The sequence below is a fragment of the Hydractinia symbiolongicarpus genome, chromosome 5, assembly GCF_029227915.1.
Source record: "Hydractinia symbiolongicarpus strain clone_291-10 chromosome 5, HSymV2.1, whole genome shotgun sequence".
Classification (NCBI taxonomy): Eukaryota; Metazoa; Cnidaria; class Hydrozoa; order Anthoathecata; family Hydractiniidae; genus Hydractinia; species Hydractinia symbiolongicarpus.
In genome coordinates this window covers 3,302,421-3,327,864 of record NC_079879.1, presented here as the reverse complement: position 1 = coordinate 3,327,864, position 25,444 = coordinate 3,302,421, and the positions used below count along the sequence as shown (strand labels likewise).

General features: G+C 32.3%; 4 protein-coding genes across 6 annotated transcripts; 2 read left to right on the top strand and 2 right to left on the bottom strand.

The window, feature by feature from the left end:
* Nucleotides 1-83: 83 nt before the first annotated feature.
* Nucleotides 84-6,882, bottom strand: LOC130644214 (RNA/RNP complex-1-interacting phosphatase-like). The gene is made up of 9 exons (XM_057449728.1): nt 6,754-6,882; nt 4,641-4,716; nt 4,441-4,499; nt 3,705-3,807; nt 3,537-3,619; nt 3,170-3,222; nt 1,388-1,492; nt 962-1,037; nt 84-883 (listed from the first exon to the last, which is right to left on the bottom strand). The coding sequence occupies exons 1-9, from the start codon at nt 6,771-6,773 to the stop codon at nt 490-492; spliced, it is 969 nt and encodes a 322-aa protein (XP_057305711.1). The 5' UTR covers nt 6,774-6,882; the 3' UTR covers nt 84-489.
* A 55-nt stretch (nt 6,883-6,937) lies between these two features.
* Nucleotides 6,938-7,561, top strand: LOC130644217 (reactive oxygen species modulator 1-like). The gene is made up of 2 exons (XM_057449730.1): nt 6,938-7,260; nt 7,332-7,561. Exons 1-2 carry the CDS (start codon nt 7,145-7,147, stop codon nt 7,438-7,440), a joined length of 225 nt encoding a protein of 74 aa, XP_057305713.1. The 5' UTR covers nt 6,938-7,144; the 3' UTR covers nt 7,441-7,561.
* Nucleotides 7,368-19,323, top strand: LOC130644209 (synaptonemal complex protein 1-like). Of its 2 annotated transcripts, none has more exons than XM_057449722.1 (9): nt 7,368-7,500; nt 12,037-12,557; nt 12,915-13,075; nt 13,429-13,614; nt 13,973-15,351; nt 15,505-15,721; nt 15,874-16,024; nt 16,495-16,615; nt 18,572-19,323. In XM_057449722.1, exons 2-9 carry the CDS (start codon nt 12,059-12,061, stop codon nt 18,936-18,938), a joined length of 3,081 nt encoding a protein of 1,026 aa, XP_057305705.1. In that variant the 5' UTR covers nt 7,368-7,500; nt 12,037-12,058; the 3' UTR covers nt 18,939-19,323. The 2 variants fall into 2 exon arrangements, with proteins under 2 accessions (XP_057305705.1, XP_057305704.1); XM_057449721.1 differs by lacking the exon at nt 7,368-7,500 and adding an exon at nt 11,091-11,152.
* Nucleotides 7,619-24,823, bottom strand: LOC130644213 (protein FAM166B-like). 2 transcript variants are annotated; one of them, XM_057449727.1, is made up of 7 exons: nt 24,143-24,823; nt 21,871-21,946; nt 9,975-10,119; nt 9,639-9,827; nt 9,312-9,507; nt 9,020-9,126; nt 7,619-8,797 (listed from the first exon to the last, which is right to left on the bottom strand). In XM_057449727.1, the coding sequence occupies exons 1-7, from the start codon at nt 24,244-24,246 to the stop codon at nt 8,655-8,657; spliced, it is 960 nt and encodes a 319-aa protein (XP_057305710.1). In that variant the 5' UTR covers nt 24,247-24,823; the 3' UTR covers nt 7,619-8,654. The 2 variants fall into 2 exon arrangements, with proteins under 2 accessions (XP_057305710.1, XP_057305709.1); XM_057449726.1 differs by having other exon boundaries at nt 9,594-9,827; nt 24,143-24,806.
* Nucleotides 24,824-25,444: the final 621 nt, after the last annotated feature.

The following is a 25,444-nucleotide window of genomic DNA, read 5'->3' as shown; positions in this document are numbered from 1 at the left end:
ACTACTGTAATGTAAACATTAAAACGCAATATATGTGATCTATACGTCGCCAAGAACAGAATTTCAATAATGGACAACATCACTTTTTCGTGATTAGACTCGTGTATTTTACAGCTAAAATTATTAAAAGATACAACACATATGAATAAAAGATAAAGACAGATATTACATGGCAGATATAAGTTTGGAAAAAGGTTGATATATTTTTTCCTTATTTACGATCATCACGGAAGTTAGTATCTTCGACGTGACGCTTTGTTTCGGTGTCCATCATTTTTTATCGCTAATAAGTCTCGTTCTTATGTGTCGCTAAAGTCAAATCTTGATAATTTTTTTTTAAATAAGGTGTCGTAGAGGAAAGTGCGCATACTTGTAGACAAATGAGACCGAAAGCGAAATAATTCTACCTAATAAAAACTGTTAGCCCATCTATCGTTTACTCGTCAAGTAAGGTTTTAAAATCTATTAAAATCACAACACAAACCGAAATTAGCTATTATTTTCATGAAGTTGATCAGCGTTCGAAGGTCCTGAAATAAATTTATCGCCTGTCGGGAGATCATCTTCATAAAATTTACGCTCGTCATCTCGGTTTCGGTAGTACGGCTTATTTCTATTATGCCACGAGTTACAATTTCGTCGGTCATCCCGATAATAACGATCGTCGCGGCGAAACTTTCCACGATACGGGTGATTGCGATAATTATTACTATATTCATCGTCTTGTCGATCGGGCGGCGGCTCCCATCTCGATTCATATCGATTATTAGCGATTGTTTTTGGTTCAGTGAAATTTTCAAAGTCATTTATATCTTCGTTCCATTCATTTTTATCCTCCTCATTTTCCTTCTTATCTCGTTCTTTTTTATATTCATCAAATTGTCTAAATATTAGAAAAAATAAAACATGAAACACAATTTAGTAGCATCCATATAATACAAGGGAAAGTTTTAGTACTAACGTTTTTGGTGTTCTTTTCATCAGATCTTCCAAATAACCTTCCCTTTCTAAATTGTGTCCACGAGATTCATTGAAGGCTAAGATAAAAACAAGCTACATATTTAGGTAGAGATAAAGATTTTTATCCCTACCTAAAAACCTTTCCAGAAGAAAAAAGAGATTTTTCGGAAACTTTTCGAGAAGGAAATAAAGATTTTTAGGAAACTTTCCAGAAGAAAATAAAGATTTTTAAGAAAATCTTTCACAGAAAAATGGGAATCTTTAAGAAACTGTTCCACAAGGCAAAAACTTGCAAGCATTACAATTTGCAAGCATAAAAAATTCTAATTAAGTTTTGCTTTGAAAAATACCGCTAGAATTATATATTTTTTTAAAATAACTGGCATCTAACCGATCAATGTATCGGGTAATTACACATCTCAAGTACCTTCTATAGCTTTTTCTGGTGTAAATCCCAACCATTCAATCATGTATCGACACACCAAATAGCCAGTCCTGTTTACACCATGCGTACAATGAATGCCGACAAGTCCTAAAAAAAGTATAGAGTGACTAACTGCATCTTTACTTCCTGGAAAACTTTATTACATATACTTCCACGGACAAAATTTTTAAAATTTATGATTCGTTCTCCCAAAAAGTTTTGTTTCAACTACAAGTTTCACACGGGTGGTCTTATTTTTTTTACACGGACAAGTAACTAGTATAAATCTAAATAAAAATCTAAAATAAAATAAATAAAAATAAATAAAATAAATCTAAAATAAAATTAAAAAACCTAAATATTTTCCGAATAGATAACCATTTAAGGTGGCAGTAACCTTCTTGTAACTGTCAGCTTCATTTTTACTCAGTGTTTTACCTATATAAATTTCTCTACTATTTTTTTGGGAATATGAACGTAGACACACGAAAACGATTTTTATTTAAATTGCTAAATCAACACAAATTTTCTTAAAACAAAATTAATTTTATTTTTAAAACAAGAATAAAATACATGTTGGCAGTAATGCGCCATCATAGTATTGACTTGGCATATATTCCTAGGATTTCCATTCCTTATAAAAACCGTACATAACAAAGGGGTGAATTTTAAGGTATATATTTATCATGTGATGTAGGAATATAGAATTTTCGTTCTTTAATAAAGTGGCAGATGAAATGGAGAATAAATCTCTTTTAAACGGATAAACAGTTCTTAGTTTATTGGGTCGATGCACGTACCCTTAAAGAATGTTCGTAAAAGGTGATAGTAACTCTTTTTTAGCTGTCCAAACAACTTATTTAATCAGTTTTTATGTGTACAATTTTCTTTGAGAATGCCGACTTTAAGTCAGCAAAAATTTCGAGTTAGGAATATTTAAGAAAAAGGAAATTGCTTTTATGAGCTCCAGCTTTTTACTACCTCGTGATTTTTTGCCTACTTCTGTTTTAAAATGAACTTTACCCGTGTTAAAAGGATGTGCAGGGTTTTTTGTTTCATTTTCAAACAATAGACTTTATATATTTTGAAAGGCTTTTGGGTAGAATCCCTTTTCCGCACACCTTTTTATAGCTGTATTAACTTTATAGAGAAATTGTTAAAACTGAATATTGTTGTTGAAAGATAATAGTATTATAGCTATAAAATCGTGGCAAGAGAAAAAAAACTTCGATACTTAGTCTGAAAATAACCTTAACTAATTATATGAAGTGTTTCTTTGGATTTTAAGTTACTGCCACCTTAATTGATAGAGAAACTAAGGGAAAAATTAAAATACAACTAAAACAGGCAAATTTTTGTATTCAAAGGCATAGTTTTATCGTCCTGTTAACTTTAAATGATTCAACAATATAAAGAAACAATATGGCTTTGTATTTTGAAAATGTCGCCAATTCTGGTAAAAAGCATGGACAACTCATCACTAAAACTAATTTTTTGTTAAAAGGTCAGTGTTTGAAGCAATATAATATTGCATATAAAATAGAAAAAAACTCCAAAAATAAATAAAAACCCCAAAATGCCTGAAAAAAGAAAATTACAAACAGCTGTAAAATCTGACCTACTGAAAAAATTGACATACCTAAACACAGAGGAATTTAGAAAAAATCACTTTTCTCAGCTACCAAGTATTGTGGGAAACATGGCTCTTAGTTTATTACAGAATGTGCTATTTTCTTGGCTATTTGCTTAAATCCACCAAAAAACAGAAAAACAGGGAATGCTTACTTTTACTGTCTCTTCCATGTTGATATATAACATCGTTCATAATTTCAGAGACTCTAAAAAATGTTTTTGCATCAAGTTTAACATTTTGAGTTATTATAGTAACTTATTTTAAGATAAAGATGTAATAATCCCTTTATAAATAACAATAAAAATAATAACAGAGAAAAATGCTTACACTTATCTCAAAATGGTAATATTTACACAAGCAATAGAATGCTCTGGTAATGAGCATTTACGCAAGCACTACGCGGGCGCAAGAAATTGCTCGCGACTCATGGCAAGGCCTGAACACAAATATAAACATATATAATAAATATAAAGAAACAAACAAAATCTATTCCTATAAAGCAAAAAAAAATTCTAAAACCTGTCTGAAACTTGATCACTTGGCACACGTTGACCTTCACATTTTACTTTTTTGTACTGAACACCATGATACTCTTCAAGTTCCTACAAATAAATCAAATAATTTAAAATGTTGGCAACAAGGTTGTTATATATCAAAAAAATTTTAATTAACACAATTCGAGCCTACATTTGCTCCATTGTAATAGCGAAATGTGAATGTAAGGTCAATAACAACAGCTAGCTGGTAACCAAGCTCTTCAATCTGCTTGCAAAGTTGTTCTGGAGTAAATCTGTACATACAAACAACTGACATTAGAATATGCAAATTTAGAATGTACTCCACAAATGTGCTACATGTTTTAAATTAAATTAATAACTTTACAAAAAAAAATTATTTTTTATATAAAACTTGTAATTATTCTACATTTGTGATGCGGATTTATTCAGAAGACCATGCACGAGCATGTGCCTTAGGCCACCTAAATTTATTTAGGTGTACTTTTTTTACACTAAAAATTCTCATAAATCATCACGAAAAAAGGCAAATAATTATTCACATAAGTTTTAAAAAACAAAAATTTTCTTTCTTCTCTTGATTTTCTTGGCAATTGTTTTGTAGTTAATAAGAGTGATGTGATATGAGTAAGTTCAATTTAAGGGCTACCTTATTTCAATAAACAGACATACAATTGGGAAAAAGGGAGTGATAGATTTATGAAAAATGATTCTTCGTAAAACAACACAAAATATTCCAACATGACTGACTGGTAGAAATTTATCTATGCGAAATGCATTTTTGTTGATTTTGCAAATATTAATCAAATTTTTCCTCAAAAAGTTTGATCATGATGGAAAATTAACATGCATGGATACAAAAAAGCCCAAAACTGACCAAGCAATTATCAATAAAAACATACACTTACTGTTGGTCTTCCTCCAGATAGGTTCCACCATCTTTATGATGAGGTTGGCGATTGTAACGCTGTATATGAATGACATTATAGGGGTAATGATTTTAAAAATGCATCCATGCGTTATGAAACATTTTAACTTATACTACGACATGTGTATAAAGTGGAAAGTTATAAATGTTATCAAGAATTCGCTCTAATAGATTGCTTACGTTTGCTAATGGGGTTTTAAATGCGACAATAGGTACACCTTTGATTGGTTTTCCACAGCATGAATAAGCCAACCATCTACACAAACAAAAATAATGAAATATTATACACAACCAGTAAGACCCATATAAAGCTAAAACTAATGCTAAATATTTTTTAATTTTGCTCCTGTTTTCTAAAAGAAATAATTATTTGGATATTATAAACTAAACATTAAATGAAATCAGCTAATCTAAAAATATTTTATGTGAAGATAAATTTTTTATATGTCAATTAAGAACCATAAATAAAAAGTACTTTTATAATTTAATATTATACACAACCAGTAAGACCCATATAAAGCTAAAACTAATGCTAAATATTTTTTAAATTTGCTCCTGTTTTCTAAAAGAAATATTTATTTGGATATTATAAACTAAACATTAAATGAAATCAGCTAATCTAAAAATATTTTATGTGAAGATAAATTTTTTATATGTCAATTAAGAACCATAAATAAAAAGTACTTTTATAATTTTTTTAAACAGTTTATTTTCTGTTTCAAAAGAACGTAAACAAAAAGAGCAGTTTTGTTCTTATCAGTCACCATGTATATACCAGAGAATAATATAATCTTCCTAGGAATTTTTAACATTTTAACATTTCACAACATAAAAAAATATCATTTTTGTGTTTAAAAATAAACTGATGTGATTGTTAGAGCCAAAAGGGCTTACAGATGAAAATGTTATTAACATGCCTTTCATACAAGCGTTGAAAATATGCATGTTTCGTCCTAAAGCTCGTGCAACAATGACTTGGTCAGTTGTTTAGTCAAAATTTTTGGAAGACTAAAACAACTTGTGCCGATTCTGTCTCCAAAATGTGGAAAAAGCCCCATAGACCTTTTTAAAGGTTTAGATTTTTCCCTAAGGCTAAGGGAAAAGAGTTATTTTTTAGTTCTTTTTAAGATACTATTAGGACATTAATAAATATATATATGAATCAGAAGGATTCCTTCTGCACTTGTTAATAGATAAAGCCTTAACAATCCCCCAGTGAGAGAAAATGGGCTAAAAAAATTATTTTTAGCAAACTCTGGCCATAGATACTAAAAGTAAGTTTAAGCAGTAAACACCAGTATTTCAGAATAACCACCATAGAGCCTGAGCAGTATTTTGAAGTAACCAACAGAGAACAAGCACTTTTAAATTAACCATCAGTGAACCAGCTTAAAGTTTTTTCTTTCAGATAAGCCAGCAACAACGTCCCCAATGTGTTTATTTTAATTTTTTACGACCTTAAAATTACTAAATATCACAAAAGGGTACCTAGTTTCAAGGTTTTTTCTAAGTACTTAATGCACTTACTAACTACCCTATTTTGCAAGAGGCCAAATATCATTGGTGCTCTTCACGACAACCAAAAAGTATGTTTTTTGAATTAAAAATGGATGCAAGCTTTTTTATAAGTTTACTAAGATTGTGCAGATCAGCACTTCCAAAGCCCTTTACAGTTAGAGAGAATGCAAAATAGGCCCAGATGACTTCCTGAATTGTGTCGCTAAGTAAATTGTGTTTAGACAATAGAAAAGTTTTTAAAAAATGGTTATATATAGTAGCCTAGCTAGCTAGTGCCATAGATTAGTGGTTGTAGATTGTGGCGCTATAGATTAGTGGTTGTAGCTTTCGTACTCTGTGTGGGAGACCAGGGTTCGATTCCTCTTGACGGCGATTCAACATGGGCGAGTGAATGAATGGGTCAACCCAAGTCATGTAAGGGAAATTGGGAAGATGGCACACTGTGTGGGTCGCTGGATGTTGCCAAGAGTTGTCTTAGAGCGCGGGCCCTGATTGGGTCTGCATAGCTCATGCACATTAAATACTCTAGGACTTTCCATCTAAGCCATGGCCCCTAATGGAAATAATAGACAGGGTATATCCCTCGATATTTGTGAGGCTAGCCATGTAAAATATGCACATCTATTCTATCTATCTAGCCAGCTTACTTTTGATTTAGCTAGCTATCTCCTTCAAAAAGAAAGCTAAAGAAATAAAATCAAACTAATCTTGAAAGCGAAAACTGTTTTAAATCATTTATAGTCTGATAGTCACACAATACAAGTATAAGCATTACCTGTCAGGTATAAAACCCATTTTTTGTTTTTGTTCCTTTCGTTTTTATTCGATTTTCACCATAGAGTCCACACGAAACCCGCAAAAAACCTCTCTTTGATGATTTTCGTTAAGAGACCGTAAGAATAGGGTACGTCAAAAGCGGCTGTCAAAACATTGCTCACGCTTTGGATCTCTGAATCAGCAAAACAAGAGTTGGTTAAAAACATTGTTGGTTCGCGGATCTCTAACTTTGAAAAAGTCGTATTTTTTCCTTGTATTGATAGTGTTGTATTCACCTGTTTTTTTCGCATCTGTAAGTTTCCTGATTTTTTAAACTGAGAGATACATCATACCTTTTCTGTTTCTCAGTATAGCTATAAGCAACACTAAACACAACAGGACATAGAATCATGCAGCAAAGACCTGGACAACCGTCATGTTTCGATCGAATGAAAATGGGATTCATGATTGGTTTTGCTGTCGGAATTAGTTCTGCTGGATTATTTGGAACTTACTCTGCTTTAAGGTATATTTCTTGACAACAATGTGTTTTGTATTTTAAATAGAAAAATTTGTGCTTATTAATTTTGCTTACAGGATGGGATTGAGAGGAAGAGAGTTATTATCTAGTGTTGGAAAAGTCATGCTACAAGGTGGTGGCACTTTTGGTACTTTTATGTGCATTGGGACAGCAATCAGATGTTAACATGATGTATAAACCATACAACTTTGATAATTTATAGTCTATAGGGTGTATAGTCTATAGGTGTGTAAAAAGGACGTTATTTTTATCGAGTAAAATTTTGATAAATAAAAATATTAGAGTATATAGTTTTTGTTGATTTTTTTGTTTTGATATTGAAATTATAAAATAAACATAAGGCTTTGCTTTATTTGTATTTTAAAATTAATATAACAGCATAATCCTTGCATTATAATACAATATCAAATTAACAAAAATGATCGTCTTTAAGCCGAATCTCCACTGGACGATATTCGCGACTCTTTTTGTGACAAGCGACTAAATAATTAGAGTGTTGATGACGATCGTCCTAAAAATCGTCCTATGGATATTCGCCCTTATTGACACGCTTAAATGATCAACGACGCATACCGTCATTCGTCTAATTTAGTGCGAAAAAATTATTTTTTTCTTAGGATCTCACTTATAATTAGAGGAAATAAATTGGCTTGTTTCGAAAATATTATTTCCATTAAAAATAAGAGGAAGACGCACTAGAGAAAAAAGAACTAACATTTTTTAAGTTTTTATTTTATTTTTTCTATCACTTTTCTTTCATCGATTTTTGTCTTTCATTGTGTTTATTTACTTCTGTTACAACTGTTTGTACCAGTTTATTAAGTAAACTTTGATTCAATGTCAAAAAACAATATTTGGCGGGAGGTTCCAATCCAATAACGAAAACAAGTATTATCACCATATTATCACATTATTTGGTTCGCACTCTAATTAGAGAAAAATCTGACCTTAGTCGCATTAAATGAGAGGAAAAACAAAAAAAATTAGTAAAGAGTATCGCACTAAAAATTAGATGATATAAATTAAGGAAATTTCGAAAAACAGCCATTCAGACTAGACAGGACGCGTTATATTAGAGGAATAACGGTAAATATAAAATCGCAATATTGTAACGATTTAAAAAATGTACCTACGTTTTATATGGCGCCAGGGATGAAAAGTTGATATGCCCGTGCCCGTAAATTTTTAGCAAAAAAAATTCAAAGTTAAAAAAAAAATTCAGGCTAAACTAACCAAATTATGTTGACAAATTCTGAGGTTTTGAATTTAAATTCATAACCTAGACTTTGCCTTTTCTCTTCCAACAGAAAGCCTTGTGATTCATCATCAGTGAAGGTTGCAGCAGATGTTGAGGGATTTATCAGAAGAAGCAAAATGGCTTATATTCGAACTGGTATTACTGTTCTTTCTATTGGTGGACCTGGGTTGTTATATTTTCCAGTTGAATATCCTTGAGTGTCGTAACAAACGGGTAAAGCACGCGTTGAATCTCCGTATGTCTCACCAAAATCGAATCGGCGTTCTAAAGAGATACATATATTAGTTCAGCCAACGTGTTCTGTCTGACCTAATTTTAACCACCTTCAGCTGTAAACATGATTCTTTTTGGTTGTACCAAGGTTGGTTTTCTTTCAAAATATCGTTGGACCAATGTTGAAAACTTGAGAGTAACACGTGACAAATTTAAAAATAGAATAAATATTTGACAAGACGGCAAGCACATCAATTAATAGACACGACTTACGAGGAACAAATCCGGTGTAATCTGGCACCATTCCAAGTCTTCTGTTATACACAGACACGTACCGAAGATTACCAGTATCAGGTAATGGCCAAGTAGAGGTATGGGAACTAAATCACAAGATACAACCACACATTAGGGCAATTCAATTACCGCAAATTAAATAGGGTGTTAAAGTACCACATTTAACTACCACTTTCTTCTTTTTTCGTTTACAAGACCGGTCGAATTTTTTGCAAATCCTCCAATATCCAAAGTACAAATGCACTAATTGCCGGCTGTCTGACCCACTTACTGTTTGCTAGGCTTAAATTCAGAAACGTCTATTTTCTCAGTTTTGTTTCTCTCTCGTGTCAACATCGTTCCCAACGCATCGCCATAGGCGTAACGCGTCCATACACCATATCTCCCTCCAAGTTTATGTTCCTCATGCCTTGGCACGTAACCTTTGTAGCCTGGTATAGGAGCTTCCGTAAACTTTCTCCTTTCATCTAGAAAAAAAATGAATACTAGATTTCACAGGTATCAGAATTTACGCATAACCACACAGCACACAAAATCAGCATGTGTAACCTACCAAAAGATTTGCCATTATAAGCAGCGATGTACCTAACATTCACACCTGGATGAGACGGGTCAGGAGGGGGATAGTCCAGATGCACTGTTAGGCTTGGTTGTGAACGAGTCGTTTCTCTTAAAGTGTAGCCATCAACTTTATTCTTGTATTGGCTTCTTTTAAAATCTATTATGGCATCTTCCGTTCCTTCTTTGTATGTTTGACCGTATTTAAAGGTATGCTGTGGGACAAAACCTAGAATACAACGATATCTTATAAATCACTCGGTTTATATATACTGTAGAAAATAAAACACTCAGCGGCATTTAAATGCCAAAATTTAATAAAAAAGCGCTACAGAGGTTTTGCTAAGTATTTTTGAGAGAAATAGGAATGACATACCAGTATATCCCGGAACCATTTTTTCAACATATTTTCTGTCCCCGCCATCAGGGGGTAAGAAACATTCTCTAGCATTGTTGTTGTAAACAAAAATGTCATTGGATAGTGGTCTGAATGAAGAAAGTTTTTCGTTCTTCGTATATTTCTATGAAACACAATAGGTACAACGAAATCGATTTTAAATGTTAGCGGTCTTATATTTGTTTTTGAGTCCTTGATAATGCTATTTACATTTTTATTTGCAATACAAAAGCAAAGAAAAGAAAATTTCAACTTTATTAAGAAAGAATTTGTCGCCCCCAAAATTATGTCCTTTTTTCCAGTTAAGAAAAGTTTTCTATTTCCAGAAGTAGAAAATAGACCTTTTTAGTAGTAGAAACTCGATCAACATATTAAAAAATCTCTTTTAAAAAAATAAATATGTAATTTCTTTAACAGAGTAGTAAGAGTAAAAGAAACTTATTTAAAATCCTTAAAAAACACGAAGGGAATAAATTGACAATTATGTTTTAAGACACTTCTTGTCATCAATTTCAATTTTTTTTGTAAACACATAAAAGTATTTGTTGTAAAAGATGCGCGGAAATTTTTTTCGTGGAATAAATACATATGTCCACTCAGCCTTACGGAGCACTGGTACGAGTTCACGTTCGGCGGGAGATTCGAAAATAAATTCGACGTTCGAAATACGTAAACAATTTTACAAACAAAACAGAAAGAAATTTACTTATCGCCAAAACAAAGATTTATTGTCGTTTTTTATATAGTATAGCTATATTTATTCATAGAAATATTATTTTTATTAACCGCCATACTTTGATGTTTTGATAATAATATACGTTTTATACGTTTGCTTTGGAAGAGAAAAATTTTAGTGTTTTTAGTGTTTTTTTTAAATTTAGTTATTTATTAATGACTAATCTCTTCTCTTATTAGCTCTTTACTTTTAATTTACGGCTGGATATACCTCACTAATGATACACGTTTCTCAAAAAGATGTCAAGCTATAGCTAGCTAATATAGTAGTATACCAGATATTACTATATTTGTACGGGAATGTCAATTATATTCCCGGCTTTGAACTTTCAGTAATTAAGACAACATTTTCGTTTTTAGACTTATTGACAAACGAGGAAAACCATGCTTTTCACATCTTTAATTTTTTTTATGAACTGCAGGTATTTCATTTCATTCTTATTTTCGTCATAATGTCAGACTCATACGATCACTGACTCACACCTGCTCTGTAAAAAATATTTGCATTGTAAAGTCTATTAAAATTGGCTTATATATAAGCAGGTTATTTCGCTTAGTATTTCTACATAGTTACGAAAAGCTGTTTGTTACCATAGTCTATAGAAATCTATAGACTATGTTGTTATATAAGAACAATTTCATAAAAACACGAGCATTAGATTTGCCTGAAAAATAAGAACAAACTAAGAACAATTCGAGACTAAATTTCTCCAAAATAAGAATACATCTCTTACAATTCTCTGGCAAGCTACCGATAATGTTTTTGCTTGTAAAAGTTTCTTTTGTCGTAATTGTATATGCTCTAATGAACGTGCAGTATCTATCGACCGGTCTCTAATAAACGGCCTCTCTTTCAGTCAAAAAGGGGCTTTTTACTGAAGTTTTCCTTCAAGCAATTTTATTTCTGTTGAATTTATGAAGAATATAAATGAATATTTTAAATTGTTACTTTTTTAATAACGCCAAGTCTCTATTTAACGCCCGTTAAGTTTAAATAAATGGAGTGTTTATCTGTTCATGAACAAAATTACAAAGCTGCATCTCTTACAAAACTGGCAGTTTTCACATATAAAGACGTAAATTCCAAAGATCATTATAAAAAAATTTTATGCTGAACCCAGAAAGTATGATTCATATGTTAAAAAACCTGTAAATGATTTGATTAATACTTAACAAACTCCCAGCTTATACATTATTATTCTCTCTCCAATGTACTTATAAGCTATATGAAAAGCAGTATAGTCAGAATATCATAGACAGCAATATATTGCGTTTGCCTAGTCTCTGCATATCATATTTCTTTTAGGAGTTAAAAATAATTACAGAAAATGACGACACAGCAAAAAATGGCTTTTCATATGATGAGAAATCACAATGTGAGACACCAATTACACCAGAACGTTCAACAACGGAAATTGCAAAACCATCAAAACAACCAACAGCAGTTTCAGCATCCACAACAACAACAGTTCACAAAGCAGGCTGTTGATGTTGCGAAGGACACTGAAAAGTTACAAAATGATCAACAGAGGCTAACGACTTTGCACTCAAAACTTCATAAGGAAGCAGAAAAGATACGACATTGGAAATCTGAGAAAGAAATGGAAATCAAACAAAAAGAAAGGAGTTTATCAGATGCTGTCCAAACAATAGATTCACTAAGGAAGTCTATTATTGAACTTCAATTTCAAAATGAAGAGTTTAGTTCTAAATTACACGAGAAAGAGATCGAAAAAGAAGAAACAGAACAAAGAATGCATACAGTTAGAGAGATGGCAAATGTTTTAAGAGATCAAATGACACAGCTTGAAAACCGAATTGCGAAAGGTAGCTTATCTCGAATTTTTTTGTTTGCCTAAAACTGTTATGTGAAAACAGTCCAGCTATAAACGAGTTTTTTAAATAATTGTTTTCTTTCCTGAAATCCGCTTTCATAATCACGAAATTTTAATCTTACTCGCTATATTTAATTTCAGAAAATCGATTTCATACGCAATTTATTGTTATATATTTGTCTCTTTTGATGGAATTTCATACACTTCAAAATGCATTTCAACAAAAGGGTTGAAATTTCAAAAACATTCTTGTGAGATCACTGACGAAACCCATTCTGGCAAGCAAGAGTCAGTAGCCTAGATAAAAAATGATAGGACAAAACGTGAAATTTTAAAGTTTGCTATTCAGGAGAACAAGATAAGGAAGAAATCAACCAAATAAATCAAAACATAATTGAACAAAATCAAAACCTTGTTCTCAAGTTCCAAGAACTGGATATTGGTCAAGCGACGATGATCGAGAAGAATTCAAAGCAAGTTCAATTGCTACATAGTAAACATGAAACGGAGGTATGTTAAGGGCTTTATCCTTAGAAATATGCTTATCTATAAATAAATTGACATGTATAGAGTAAAAAAAAGTATTTGTCGTCATGATAAATATAAAGGATAACAAAACATTTTAAAAACTTCAATGTACAATTCGATAGTTTAACGTTCGAATTGTGACAACGTAGGTGAAGTAAATTTTAAATAAATGTGAAATCTTAAAATAGATATATAAAGTATATTGTTTATATGAACTTGAACATTCTTGATTCCTGTTATTTTGATTTTTTGACTACAACATATACTTTTGATAATACCAATTTTTTCTAAATAACATCACAAAGTAATATATATATCATATTTGCTCTTCAAAGGTGAAAGACCTGCAAGCAAACATTCGACACTTAGAAAACCAAGTGATAACATTAATTGAAACCAAAACAGTACAGGAAAAATCTATCAATGAATACATAGAACAGATGAGAAAGAATGAAGAACAAATAGGCAACTTGCAGCAAGAGCTCTCCAAAGACAAAGAAAAGCTGCAGCATGCTGAACAGGTTAATTACACGTTTTTATTTTAATGATCATTGACAAATAACAGCATACAAAATGTTATTTGTTAATTTGCTAAAATAACAAGATTAAACAGCTTCAACTTCTCCTTTTTGAATGATCTTTTTTTCTTTTGTTTGTATTATTTCAGTGGGTGCAAAAGTTAAAAATCTTCGAGGTTGTTAAGAATAAAATATTGCACCCGTTTTTATTAAAAATGATAGCGTATTTCAGCTTTTAACTGAAAAAAATTAATCTTTTTTAGAAAAGTAAAACATTTTAAAGTCGCATCAATGAAGTTCGGTAGATCTTTTTAGTTTTACATATTTTTGACACGCATTTTCATGCTATACAATTATTTAGGTAATGTATGCGCAGGAGCAAAAATTGACCCAAGCTACTAAAATTACAGACGATGTGTCAAAACAACTGCAAATATGTAATGAAAAATTAATTGAAACAGATAACAAATTAAAAGAAATTAAAAAAGAAAAGGAAGCTCATGAAAAACATGCGATAGAAGTTGAAAATATATACTCAAAAGAAATTAACTCTCTGCAAACAGATATTAAAGATATGTCAGTGAGTATTCAGGAGAAAATTAGCGAAGTGGAGAAGTTAAGTATTGAAAATGAAGAACAAAAAGAAATCATTGCAAAAATGGAGACGGATGAATTGGAGCAAACAAAAACCAGTGATGAATTGAAAATAAAGATAACAAAGTTAGAAGAAGATGCAAAACTCTATGTCGAAATAAAACAAGACTTAGCTAAAGAGGTCCAAGAGTCTTCCAGAAAATTAACCGAAGCTGAATCACAGATATCAGAAATGATAAATGAAAACTCACTTCTTCAAAAAAAGATGGAAGAGTTATCAGAAGAAATAATAACTTTAAACAGAGAAAGGGAATCTTTATACGGACAAATTGGCACTGGCAATGATGCAATAAAATCTATACAAAATCAGATTCAAGAAAAAGAAGAAATTATCAATGAATACGCTACTAAAATAGCTGAATGTGAAAGTAAATTGAAAGAAGCAGAAAAAAATATCGATATCCTTTCAAAATCAAATGATGACCTTAAAAAAATGCAGAATGACGTAAAAGAAAAAATCACAACCAAGGATCAGGAAATAATGCTGTTAAAACAACTAAATAATGATAAGGAGAAACATTGCCAAGTAAAAGATGAAAACCTAAACACTGCTCAAAAAGAAATCGATTGCCTCTCCTCTAAAATAGCTGAATACGAACGTGACATGGCCCAGTTAAGTGCACAGGAGCAAGAGCAGGTTGAAACGATGAAATCCGAGTTAGCTGGACAAGAGAAAAAGGCTGAAGATTTGGGAAATAAAACGAAATCTCTCCAATCTCAAATAGCTGTGAAAACAAAACAAAATAAAAATTTAGAAAGAGAAAATAAAAATTTAAAGAATCAACAAAAGAAAACAGCTGAAAAGAACAACAAGTTAGAAGAGACCGTAAAAGTATTAGAGGAAGAAATCAATATGAGTAAAACAAAAATAAGCGAGCTATCTAAAGCACTAGAATCAGCAAACCTGGAAAATAAATCAAAGGAAGCTGAATTTGATGTGGCACAACGCGAATTCTGTGCAACGTTGGAGCAATATAAACTAGAGAACGATAAGATAGTTGAAGAACACGTGAAAGAGAATAGGGATTTAAAAACCCATCTTGAAGAAATAAAATTGCGTTGCTCTAATGAAAATGACGTATTGAGGTAGGTTGCCTTATCCAAGACAGCAGTTGACTGTTTTAATCTATGTACCACATAAAATCCCATTAAAAAATACTTCGCAGTAGTTTTTTACAGATATAACCTTTTAATTATTTATTATTTGATTATATAACTTGAACTTGTTACGGAATATAGGCAGAACGTCCACCAAGCGAACCAGCTGATTGAAAATCAGAGAGTAAAAATTTTAGAGTTAGAAGCAGGAATTACTACAATATCAGTCAAGGATCGTGCGATAGCAGAGCTAGAAAATACTATCAAGGTAATACAAGATAAACTTGCTGTTGAAAATGAAAAAAACAAATCAATAGAAGAGCAATACAATAATTTGTTAGAAAAGAACAAATCTATGGTAAGTAATTATTCCATAATACTCTCTATTCTGTAACATCTCATATTCTTGCCACGATTTTTATCACCCGTATTCTATTTACCAGTCCTTCACTCTCCCTTAAAAATTACAAAATTATTATAATGTAATTACATAGCTTTGTTTCAAAATAGAAAAATCAATTAAGTGATGACGAGAGACCTGCACAAGACAGAGTTGTACCAACGACGCCCAAACTTACCACAGAAGAATCCATTGCAGTCACACCGCATAGCATTTTAAGAACAAGTCAATCTTACCGAGGAAAAAGAGTATTGTTTACAGGTAAACCTGCTGACACAAATGATATTTTCTTTCTTGCAGCACTTATACCTTCAGACACTTGCATTTCTAATTTCGACTGATAAATATCATTCCTAATTATTTTGTTATTACATAAAAACGTGCCACGGTATTTTACGTTGTCGCAAATTTGAGTAAATGATGAAGTTCTCAAAATTAAAGTAGATTGGACTGATGTGGAGCACAAATTATGTATCCTTGTAATTAAGGCAGAAAAAGTCAATCCTAGTTAATTAGCGCATTTTTAATATTTTGTCGGCCTTAATTTTCCGTTTCCTCTATTTGCTTCCCTTTGTCGTTTTCTCGAGATTTTGTCACTCACGTCTAGCAAGGTTGGACCGATGGGTTTGATCCGTGCGATCCGTAATCGCATTCTTACTAAAGTATTTTAATGAATGTTGTATTTCGTTATTTATTTATTTTCGTTAATTAATTTTTGTAACATGCTTTAGGTGTCGCTAATGAACACAAAACGTCACCAATGGATATTGAAAACACGGATGAAACTCCATGGAAACCTGTAACACCATTATTACCAATGCAAAAATCAGTGACAAAAGCAAAGAACATTAGGTATGTACTTCAAATTGACAAAACTTTCAGTTATTAGAAAACTATTTTAATTTCAAATGACCTCTAAATAAGGTGCATGCAATTAGAAAGTGGCTTTGGACAAGACAGTATAAGATATACGGATGATATTTTGGGGTTGTATTGATCAGGACAAATCGTAAACGAGAATAAACTCCTTAAAATTATTAATTTTTGTTTCCAAAGAAAGTATAAAATTCTATAAATTCATGAAAACAAATCTTGCAAAAAGAATGACCAGCTCACAAAAATTAATTCCCTGAGTATCGATATTGCTAAAAATAAACTTAGCAAAAAGTAGTTCTCACTAAAACTTTTAAAGGGGCTACGAAACGATTTAATAAGCTTAATCCCTTGACATTCCGAAGAATGGCGTTTAATAAACGGACCACTCAAAAGGTCAATGTGCAAGAAATCATACACACTTTAGAACAACATAGACGTCTAGACAGCAATTTTTTATGAATAATTAATCTTTTTATGATGAATTTGCTACTCTTTCTTTTTTATTTCTAAAAAAAGAAAAACATGTTCTTCATTACTCTTTTGGCAGTATAATAAGCAACGGTCTGTAAAATTTATTAAATATCAGTAAGATATCAAAAGTTTGTTTTGACGAGAAAACAGAGACAACACGAGGAGCTGTATTTGTTAAAAAATGCTATGTTGCTAGCTTTAAGATAGTAATTAATACCTCTAAAAGATTCAAAATCATTGTTGTTGCTTAAACTGGCTTTATGTGCCATAAACTTGTATGTTTCCATGCAAAATTTTGAAGGTTTTAGCTAGCTAGCTAGATCAAAAAGTTTAAAGATTATTTTATTAGAAAACTTGAGTTAAAAGCAAGGTAAGTGCTTCTATAGAATTAATCATGGATATTTAATATATGCAGGCAGGGGCGGCGCCACTAGGGGCTAAGTAATATTTTTCTGCCAAAAAGTGTCTCTATCACTGCATGAAAATTGATGTGATTCAACCAGAGTACCTGCAGGCTATCTCACTAAATAATGTGATTTTAATGCAGTGACGCATACCAACGAAATCAGTACGTAACAAGCAGGGCCGAAATAGCCGTTTTACGTGTTTTAGGACTTTAAAAACGCATTGGCTTCCAGAGGCCCTGTTGTTTCGGAAACTTGGTTCGCTCGTTAATTGTCACTAAAATCTCAAAATCTCCCACTATGCCTAAGCCCCCCCCCACTTTGGAAATTCTGGCGCCGCCCCTGGTAGGGACCTTTTCTGCCATTTTTAGTTATAGTTGAATACACAATATTATATTTAAGATGATTTAAGATTTGTTTTTGTTCTCAGTGATCATAAACTTTTTCACCGCTATTAGCTTGACTTTCGTGTAAGTCACTAAAGTCGGAAACCAACAGCCGTCTTACCACCGGGAAATCGGAGTAGTTAAGGTGGGAAAAACGCTGGGTCTCAAACGATTTTTCTGCGGCCAAAATCTGGCCACGCTTTTTGATTGGCTAATTTTATTGTTCTCTGCTCACGTGATTATTATCGGGGAAAGCCCTTTTCATCCCGAATATTCCAGCGAGTGGTTTCACTCACCCTAATAAACATTAGTGTTCTACAAAGTTTTTACCAAAGTAAGATTTGGTCAAGCTTGGTAAACACCTCACAGATAAATTAAAATTAGTCACATTAAGATTAGTCACATTGTTCGATTTAAACTCGGGGTTTCCGCTGAGTAATTCGTTCGTGCCTAAGCTTTAGTTTGAGAGAAACTCATTTTATCAACTCGAAGAAGAAAGCTTAGTTAACTAGGCTACCGTTTCATAGTCCCTTTAATTATGTTGGTAATGCATCTTCACATCAACGAAAATAGCTATATATTTTCTAATACTCTATAAAAAAGATTTGCGGAAATTTAATTTCGCACTTTTAAAAAAAGTTTTAGTATTTTTAGATTCGTTGTTTTTATAGATTTTCTCCGAAGCCATCACCACTTGTTCTCCAACAAATGGAAGAAGACGAACGTAGAGCACATTCTCCAGGTCCGAAGATAAAGAAGTTGAACAGGATTTCAAGACGAACGGATGAGAAACAACCAAACCAACCAAAAAGCAAAAATGGCGATGGGAAATTTACAAATGAAAAAAATGCCTTCCTTAATTCAGCGAAAAGAAATATATACAATTCGCCAAGAGCTGTTTTAGGCCGTACTAAAGAGTCACCACATTCCTCGCTTCTAAAGAATAAAATGAAAAAGCTGAAATCTAACATTAAAAAAAACAAAGATCAAAATCTGTCATGGTTCGATGCTGATAACATTTTCGGTTTTGATGGTTAGAAAAAAGAACTTGATGGTCCTGGAATGTTTACATCTACATTAAAACTTCACTATTGTTTATATAAAGTTTCAATTATAATGAATTCTCTGTTATATCGGACATAGAACCATAGGTTTGTCTCTCAACATATACAGTGTACGGTTTCCCCGCTATGTTTAATTTCAGAATATTAATCGCAATAGTTTGAGTAAAGTTTTTCTTTAAATTATACAAGTTTAAAACCCTATTATTTTGTTGTGTTTGTGTTTAACGTTTGTGTAGTTGAAATTGAAATTAATGTAATTAAATTGTACTATATCATAATAATTATGTTTATACTGTTTATATTAATATCGTATACATACACTTGAGTTTATAACTAATAAATTAAACATTGAAAACAAATATATGTCTCTTCCCAACCTCATACTCCAGCTTGTGCAAGGTATGCCATAATTGTACATATTTTTGCGCGTTTATTTTTCGCGCGAGTTTAAATTCACCTACAAATAACAAGGAAAATAGTAAAATTCACAGTAATGAATCCTTTTTTATGTAAAACAGTAGAAAAATTATTCTGTTTAAAATTGCTTTAGTTCCAAATCTTTATTTTCGCGCGTAATAATTTTCGCGTTTCGCATGATAAATATTCCCCATCTTAAGCTTTCGTGAGGAGGAAAATTTCCAAAAATTACGGATGCGATTACTTTCAAAGAAATGCCGAAAAAAATTTCGACAGAAATAGTACAGAGATTTATTACAAAACTATAGCGCAAGGCGCAACGAGTTGTTTACAAATATTAGCTTTCGCGGGTGAACGAATTTAAACAAAAGGCGAAAAATAAAGCCTACTTATATCCTTCAAGTGTTGGAATACTAAGCTTAGATTTTAAAGTAATTGAAATTCTCCTTTGTGCGTGACAGATACCTTCCCTACTGACAAAACTATATAAGACAAGCAATATTGTTTGTTTCTTCAGGCGTTTTATTTCACTGTTATACATTCGCTGGTATTCATTTTCACGGATAAAAGTTTCCAAAAATATAGGCGGGTATAAATTTGCGAGAATTGCATACAAATGCTAATGTTTTGAAAGAAAAGCTTTTTTCACCGAAAAAAAATCAAATAATAATTTTAATGCTCGTTTTTGTGATTTCGGAGGAAGAGTGATTTTTGACATTGTTTCGATTTTCGAGAATGGAAGAATATTTTGCAGATACTTAATCTCGAAAATTTAGTGATGAGGTAAGGATGTTTATATTTGTTCTGTTATAAAATGAAAAAAAAAGAATATTAAAGATGGGTAAACTGAAAATTCTCAAACGCGGCATTTGCACTAAAATCTTGCTTAACTTGAAAATGGATAATTATTTGCCAATATATCTTTCCGTGTGACAAAATTTCCTATCACTTAAATTATTATATAAAAAAATAATCTACTTTTTTAAGCTGCGGATCAAATCTTGAACAAATTCAGGAACTAGTTCAACTTCTTAAATTTACTTGTTTTAACTTCTTACAACTCTGACACTCAAGCCCTTTAATCAACTTTTTTCCAAGCTATTTTTTTTCGTTCCTGTTACCCTACCATTTCGGCGAATTAGTCCATTCATTTCCAGTAGGTGAAACTTATCAGTGCGACTTTTTAAATACATACTTTCTATGAACTAAGAGAATTTCAATGTAACATAACATCACTACACACGTCTCAAACACAAACAAATTAAACTTTTAGAGGATGTGAACAGTTACACAATCGTTTGCTAGTTACACAATCGTTTGCACAAAGAGTTTGCTATTAGCAACCTTTCATTTTAACCTTTCTTAGTGTAATTCCAGTCTATCCACCTCCAACCGTAGGAAGGGAATGTCTAATAACGACGCTCTTTTCGCAGGTACCCTATAAAAGTGTAATCCAAACAGCTTGCACACAGGGATGAAATCGAGCTGGAGTACCCGCAAGTACATCATTATCAAGTTTTTAATGCTTTAAGTAATTTTATTTATTTAAATATTTTTACGAAAAATAGAATAATGACGTAATACTAAAATAGTCTGATACATATACTATACATGTAAATATTTTCTTCGGTAAACAGTATATTGTAAGCTGTGTCTAACGTGCCACTACACTTCACAACTTGAACTAAGCTTCATAGCTCTAAATTCCATACAATCTTTCTCTTCTTTCAAAACAATTCAACTGCGAAACTAAACAAAGATATACAAACTAAAGCACACACTTTTTGCAAGCAGAAAATAATAATACAGGTCAAATAGGTTTCGAGGCTTTCTGTTGTTCCAGAAAAAAATATAAAATAATGTTTAAATGCGGTCAGTTTTGAAGTGATCGAAACCGCTTGCGATTAGAATTTTTTTTACGCACATTGCACTAGTTTCGCAGCGTGCGTTTTACGAGAAAAATAAGGAATGAAGGAATTTGCGTCTCTTAATGGAATAAATTTTCGCAAGAATTAAATTTCTAAATTTTTTTTGTGCTTTTCACGAAATACTTGAACTACCACTGTCGTCATTGGCGAAATTCAATTTTTCGAAACGTTATTTTTAGTCATTGTGTTTTTGCGTAAATTCACCAATTTTTCACCATTTTATTTATTTACATCTTAATAAAAAAAAAATTTTCTTTCGCTGACATTGTGCCAACTGTTGAAGTAAAGACTAAGTGATTTCCTACCTAGGTCCTGAGAATTCTTACGTCAATGACAGAGATGACGATTTTTCTGATGAATCTGGTTGATGTGGATGAAGAACGAATTGCATATTTGATGAATAGCCGTAATTTTGTGCTACACGCTTTTTTTTATCGCAAAATCGAAAAGGAAAATGATGGCAAAAAAAATTGTTATTTGAAACTTATATCTGAACATAAAAAGGAAAAGTCTGTATACAAAAATGTGGAAATATAAGGAATAAAAATAGAATTAACTTACGTTAGAAAGTTTGTCAGTGTGATAACCATAAGTGTGTCCACAATTGAATTTTAACTGTGGGGTATAACCACTATATCTAAACAAAGAAACAAAAAATTGATGAGTGGCAATGTTTAAAAGTCCCGCTATGAACTTGGAATGAGAAACATCTGGTAAACGTTTCCTTAAAACACCACCAAACCAAAATTTGTTATTTCTATCCAAGCACAGAACAAGATTTTAGAGAAATTTTAAGAAAATTTCTACCCTGTTCAATAAGTCAGAGAGAGTTGTTAATTTATTTGTCCACTCCAAAAGATCTCACGCTCTGTATTAGTTTCAGAACTATGGCTTTAGAGCTATTTAAATTAAGATTTAAACAAAACGCAGAAAATTACCATATTCTGTATTTCAAACAACAAAAATTTGCTAAAACCTGCTTTCTTTATATTTTTCTGCTTTAAAATTTCTCCACATGGACACTAATATCTGTCTGCAGGAGGTAGCAAAAACTTTAAGTGGATTTCCACTGAAGATTGAAGTGAATCGGATCAGAATATATTGTGATTTCTACGATCTGATTGTTTAATAAAATTTTCCTTTCTGACTTGAATCATCTTAACTTTTCTTGCGTACAGGAACACAAAAAATAATAATAACTAGCAAAATAACTAATCATCAAATTTACTGAACAAATTCATACAAAAAATCAATGTATGTTATATAAATAAGCTTGTTCACACAAGAAGAGAAATGTTGTTTACACATGATGGGTATAGATGGATATTTATTTAGGTAGGCTTGGATATTATTTTAGGTTGTTCTGTCTGAGAGGTTAAGGAATTGTATTATTTATTGACAATACCAATACCTTAGATAAAATGAAGTTTATCTGTTATAGTTGGTGAATGTATGGGAGGTAATGAGTACTTTGTCGAGTGCAAGATTTCTGCAAAATTAGATGGGGCGTAATGCCTGTTAAGGTGGACATCACAAACTATTCAAAATCTAAGTCAGTCTGATTTTTTTATATTTCTTGCTAAATTACGGTCGCACTACAATTTTTAAAGCATTGAGTGAGGCCATTGAAATAAAACACAGATCACCAACACATGCTAGAGTAGTCCAAGCCATTGAAAAAATTTGAATAGCTATGGCTCTGTAGGAACAACTTATAGGTAAAATTTTGTAATTAAAAAAATCAGGACAATCACATAAATTCTCTAAAGAGTAGGATTCCTTTTTCAACAGCATTATATTCTAGGGGCTAGCAATATGAAAATTAGTTGTTGCCACCACAAACGAACATTATTTAGACAAAATTTACCATCCCGACAAATCAGATTATTTAAATCTTGAAGGTTTAAACTTATTGAAGGTTGGTTGGAGATCTGGACACTGAGGATACTTTTGAAGTCCGCCTAGGTTCTTATTATAAGCAATATGAATATTTTTATTTCTCTGTATGAATATTTGTATGTTATTGACAGCAGCACTATTTTAAACATATAATCATCCCTGGCTTTCCTCTTCACTTTCCTGAATTCACCAAATTATTCCTAAATGCAGAATTGCGCTTTTAAGCTTGTTGACCTAACCACGAAAAAAACAACTGGCAAAAAGTAAACAGAGCTGTGTTACTTCATTAAAGATATATACTTATATTTAGCAAACTTTTGACAAATCTGCCATTGTTGACGACAGCGTAGGCTAAATTTCACACAAAAAATGATTTAACTTTTTCTCATGGTCAGAGTTTTTCTAGTTCATAACATTTTTTTTCCATTCTCAATAAGATTTTTGTAGCTAGCTAGAATAAATGACGTATGGCGCCGTAGATTAGTGGCTATAGCTCTCGTACTCTGTGCGGGAGACCGGGGTTCGATTCCTCTTGACAGCGATTCAACATGGGCGAGTGAATGTTACCGTAGCCCCGGGTTAACCCAAGCCATGTGGAGGAAATTGGGAAGATGGCACACTGTGTTGGCCGTTGAATGTTGCCGGGAGTTGTCTAGTAGAGCGCGGGCCCTAATTGGGTCTGCGTTGCTCAAAAATGAGCATTAAATACTCTAGGACTCTCCATCTAAGCCATGGCCCCTCCTGGAAATAATAGACAGGGTATATCCCTCGATATTTGTGAGGCTAGCCATGTAAAATATGCACATCTATCTATCTATCTATCTCTTGTTGTGTTGACTCTAAAATTGTGTTTTCCAGTACCAAGGCTAGTAACTAGTAGATATTCAGCTACCACCTAAATTTAGAACCTATAATTTCAAAATAAAAAACAAACCCTGGTAGATTACTGGCTTCGTGTGGATGTATAAGATCTTTAGGTGTCAAAGATACATCTGCATTTTTTCTTAAGTTGGTCTTTTGAGCTGTCATAGCCGCCATTTTAAAAATCGAATGTTTTGATCACACTTTTCAGGGGGTTTGTCAACAATCCTCGTTGCTAAGAAAAGGCAAAGCACACTCGACCCAGATTACTTACAGACTACCATTTTCAGTTTGCCACATCCCTGTCGCCCCCAGGGGGTCGCTACGCCTCAAAATGCGGAAACCCTTAGGAACGAAGTTAAGTTTTTCATCTAGTCGCTCACATCATAAAAATTCAATAACTATTCCTTTGCTGATGGAAACAGTGCGCATTTGAGAAGGGTTAGGTCAACATTTCTCGTCCCTGGACTTCTTCAAAGAGCTTTGACCTATTTTTTGGAAGCACCCTCCTCCCCAGGTTATTTTCGCCGTCTTCTATCAAAATGATGTTGATCAGTCGTCACTCATCCCTTTGCTCCAAACGTACCCCAATTTTCACACATCGCACTTGTCGCCCTGCCTGGCAATAAAAACATTGCACCTTACAAAGGAAGCCACGAGTTTCTCTTTCTTTTTCTTAGATTGTCAGAAAAAAGCCCTGGCAACAAGGTTGGCTGATAAGATTACTACCCACTCGTTGTCACAGCTTAAAAGTTTTACGCGTTGTGGTTAAATTATTTTGTGAAAGAATTTCACCAAACAAGTACGGCGATGTTTAAAGATATTTTTTTTCAGTTTTGAAACGAAATAATGCGATGTATTATTGAAGCTTTGAGAAAGTTTTAAATTTTACGATCACCTTTTTTGGAATTCGAAAGAAAGTATTGTTGACAAAAACTGTACAAGAAAAAATATTAGAATATAAAAAATATCCCGATGATGGGAGAAGGATCTCCCGAAACGTCGCCTACTAAACTATCATGTTCAAGAAATGATAACCTTTCCACAGCAATATGAATACTGAACAGACAAACCGAAATAATATCTTCAATAATAAAAAATATTAGAGTAATTCTTTCCGCAGCATTCTTTCAATTTCTTGCGAGATAATCGTGTTCTTTATTATTTTCTTCCAAGAGTTTTTGTCATCATCGTCGCTGCACTTTGACAGACCTCACAAAATCTGTCATGACACAGCGCAGGTGAGACATAAAGCTCTGGGAACGAACAATTAACGGAAATATTTAAAATACTGACTAAATCCCTAATTTTCCGATGTTCCCCGATGTTTCACCGTCTTCAACGATTTGGCTAGCAAAATCGATTTCGAAACATG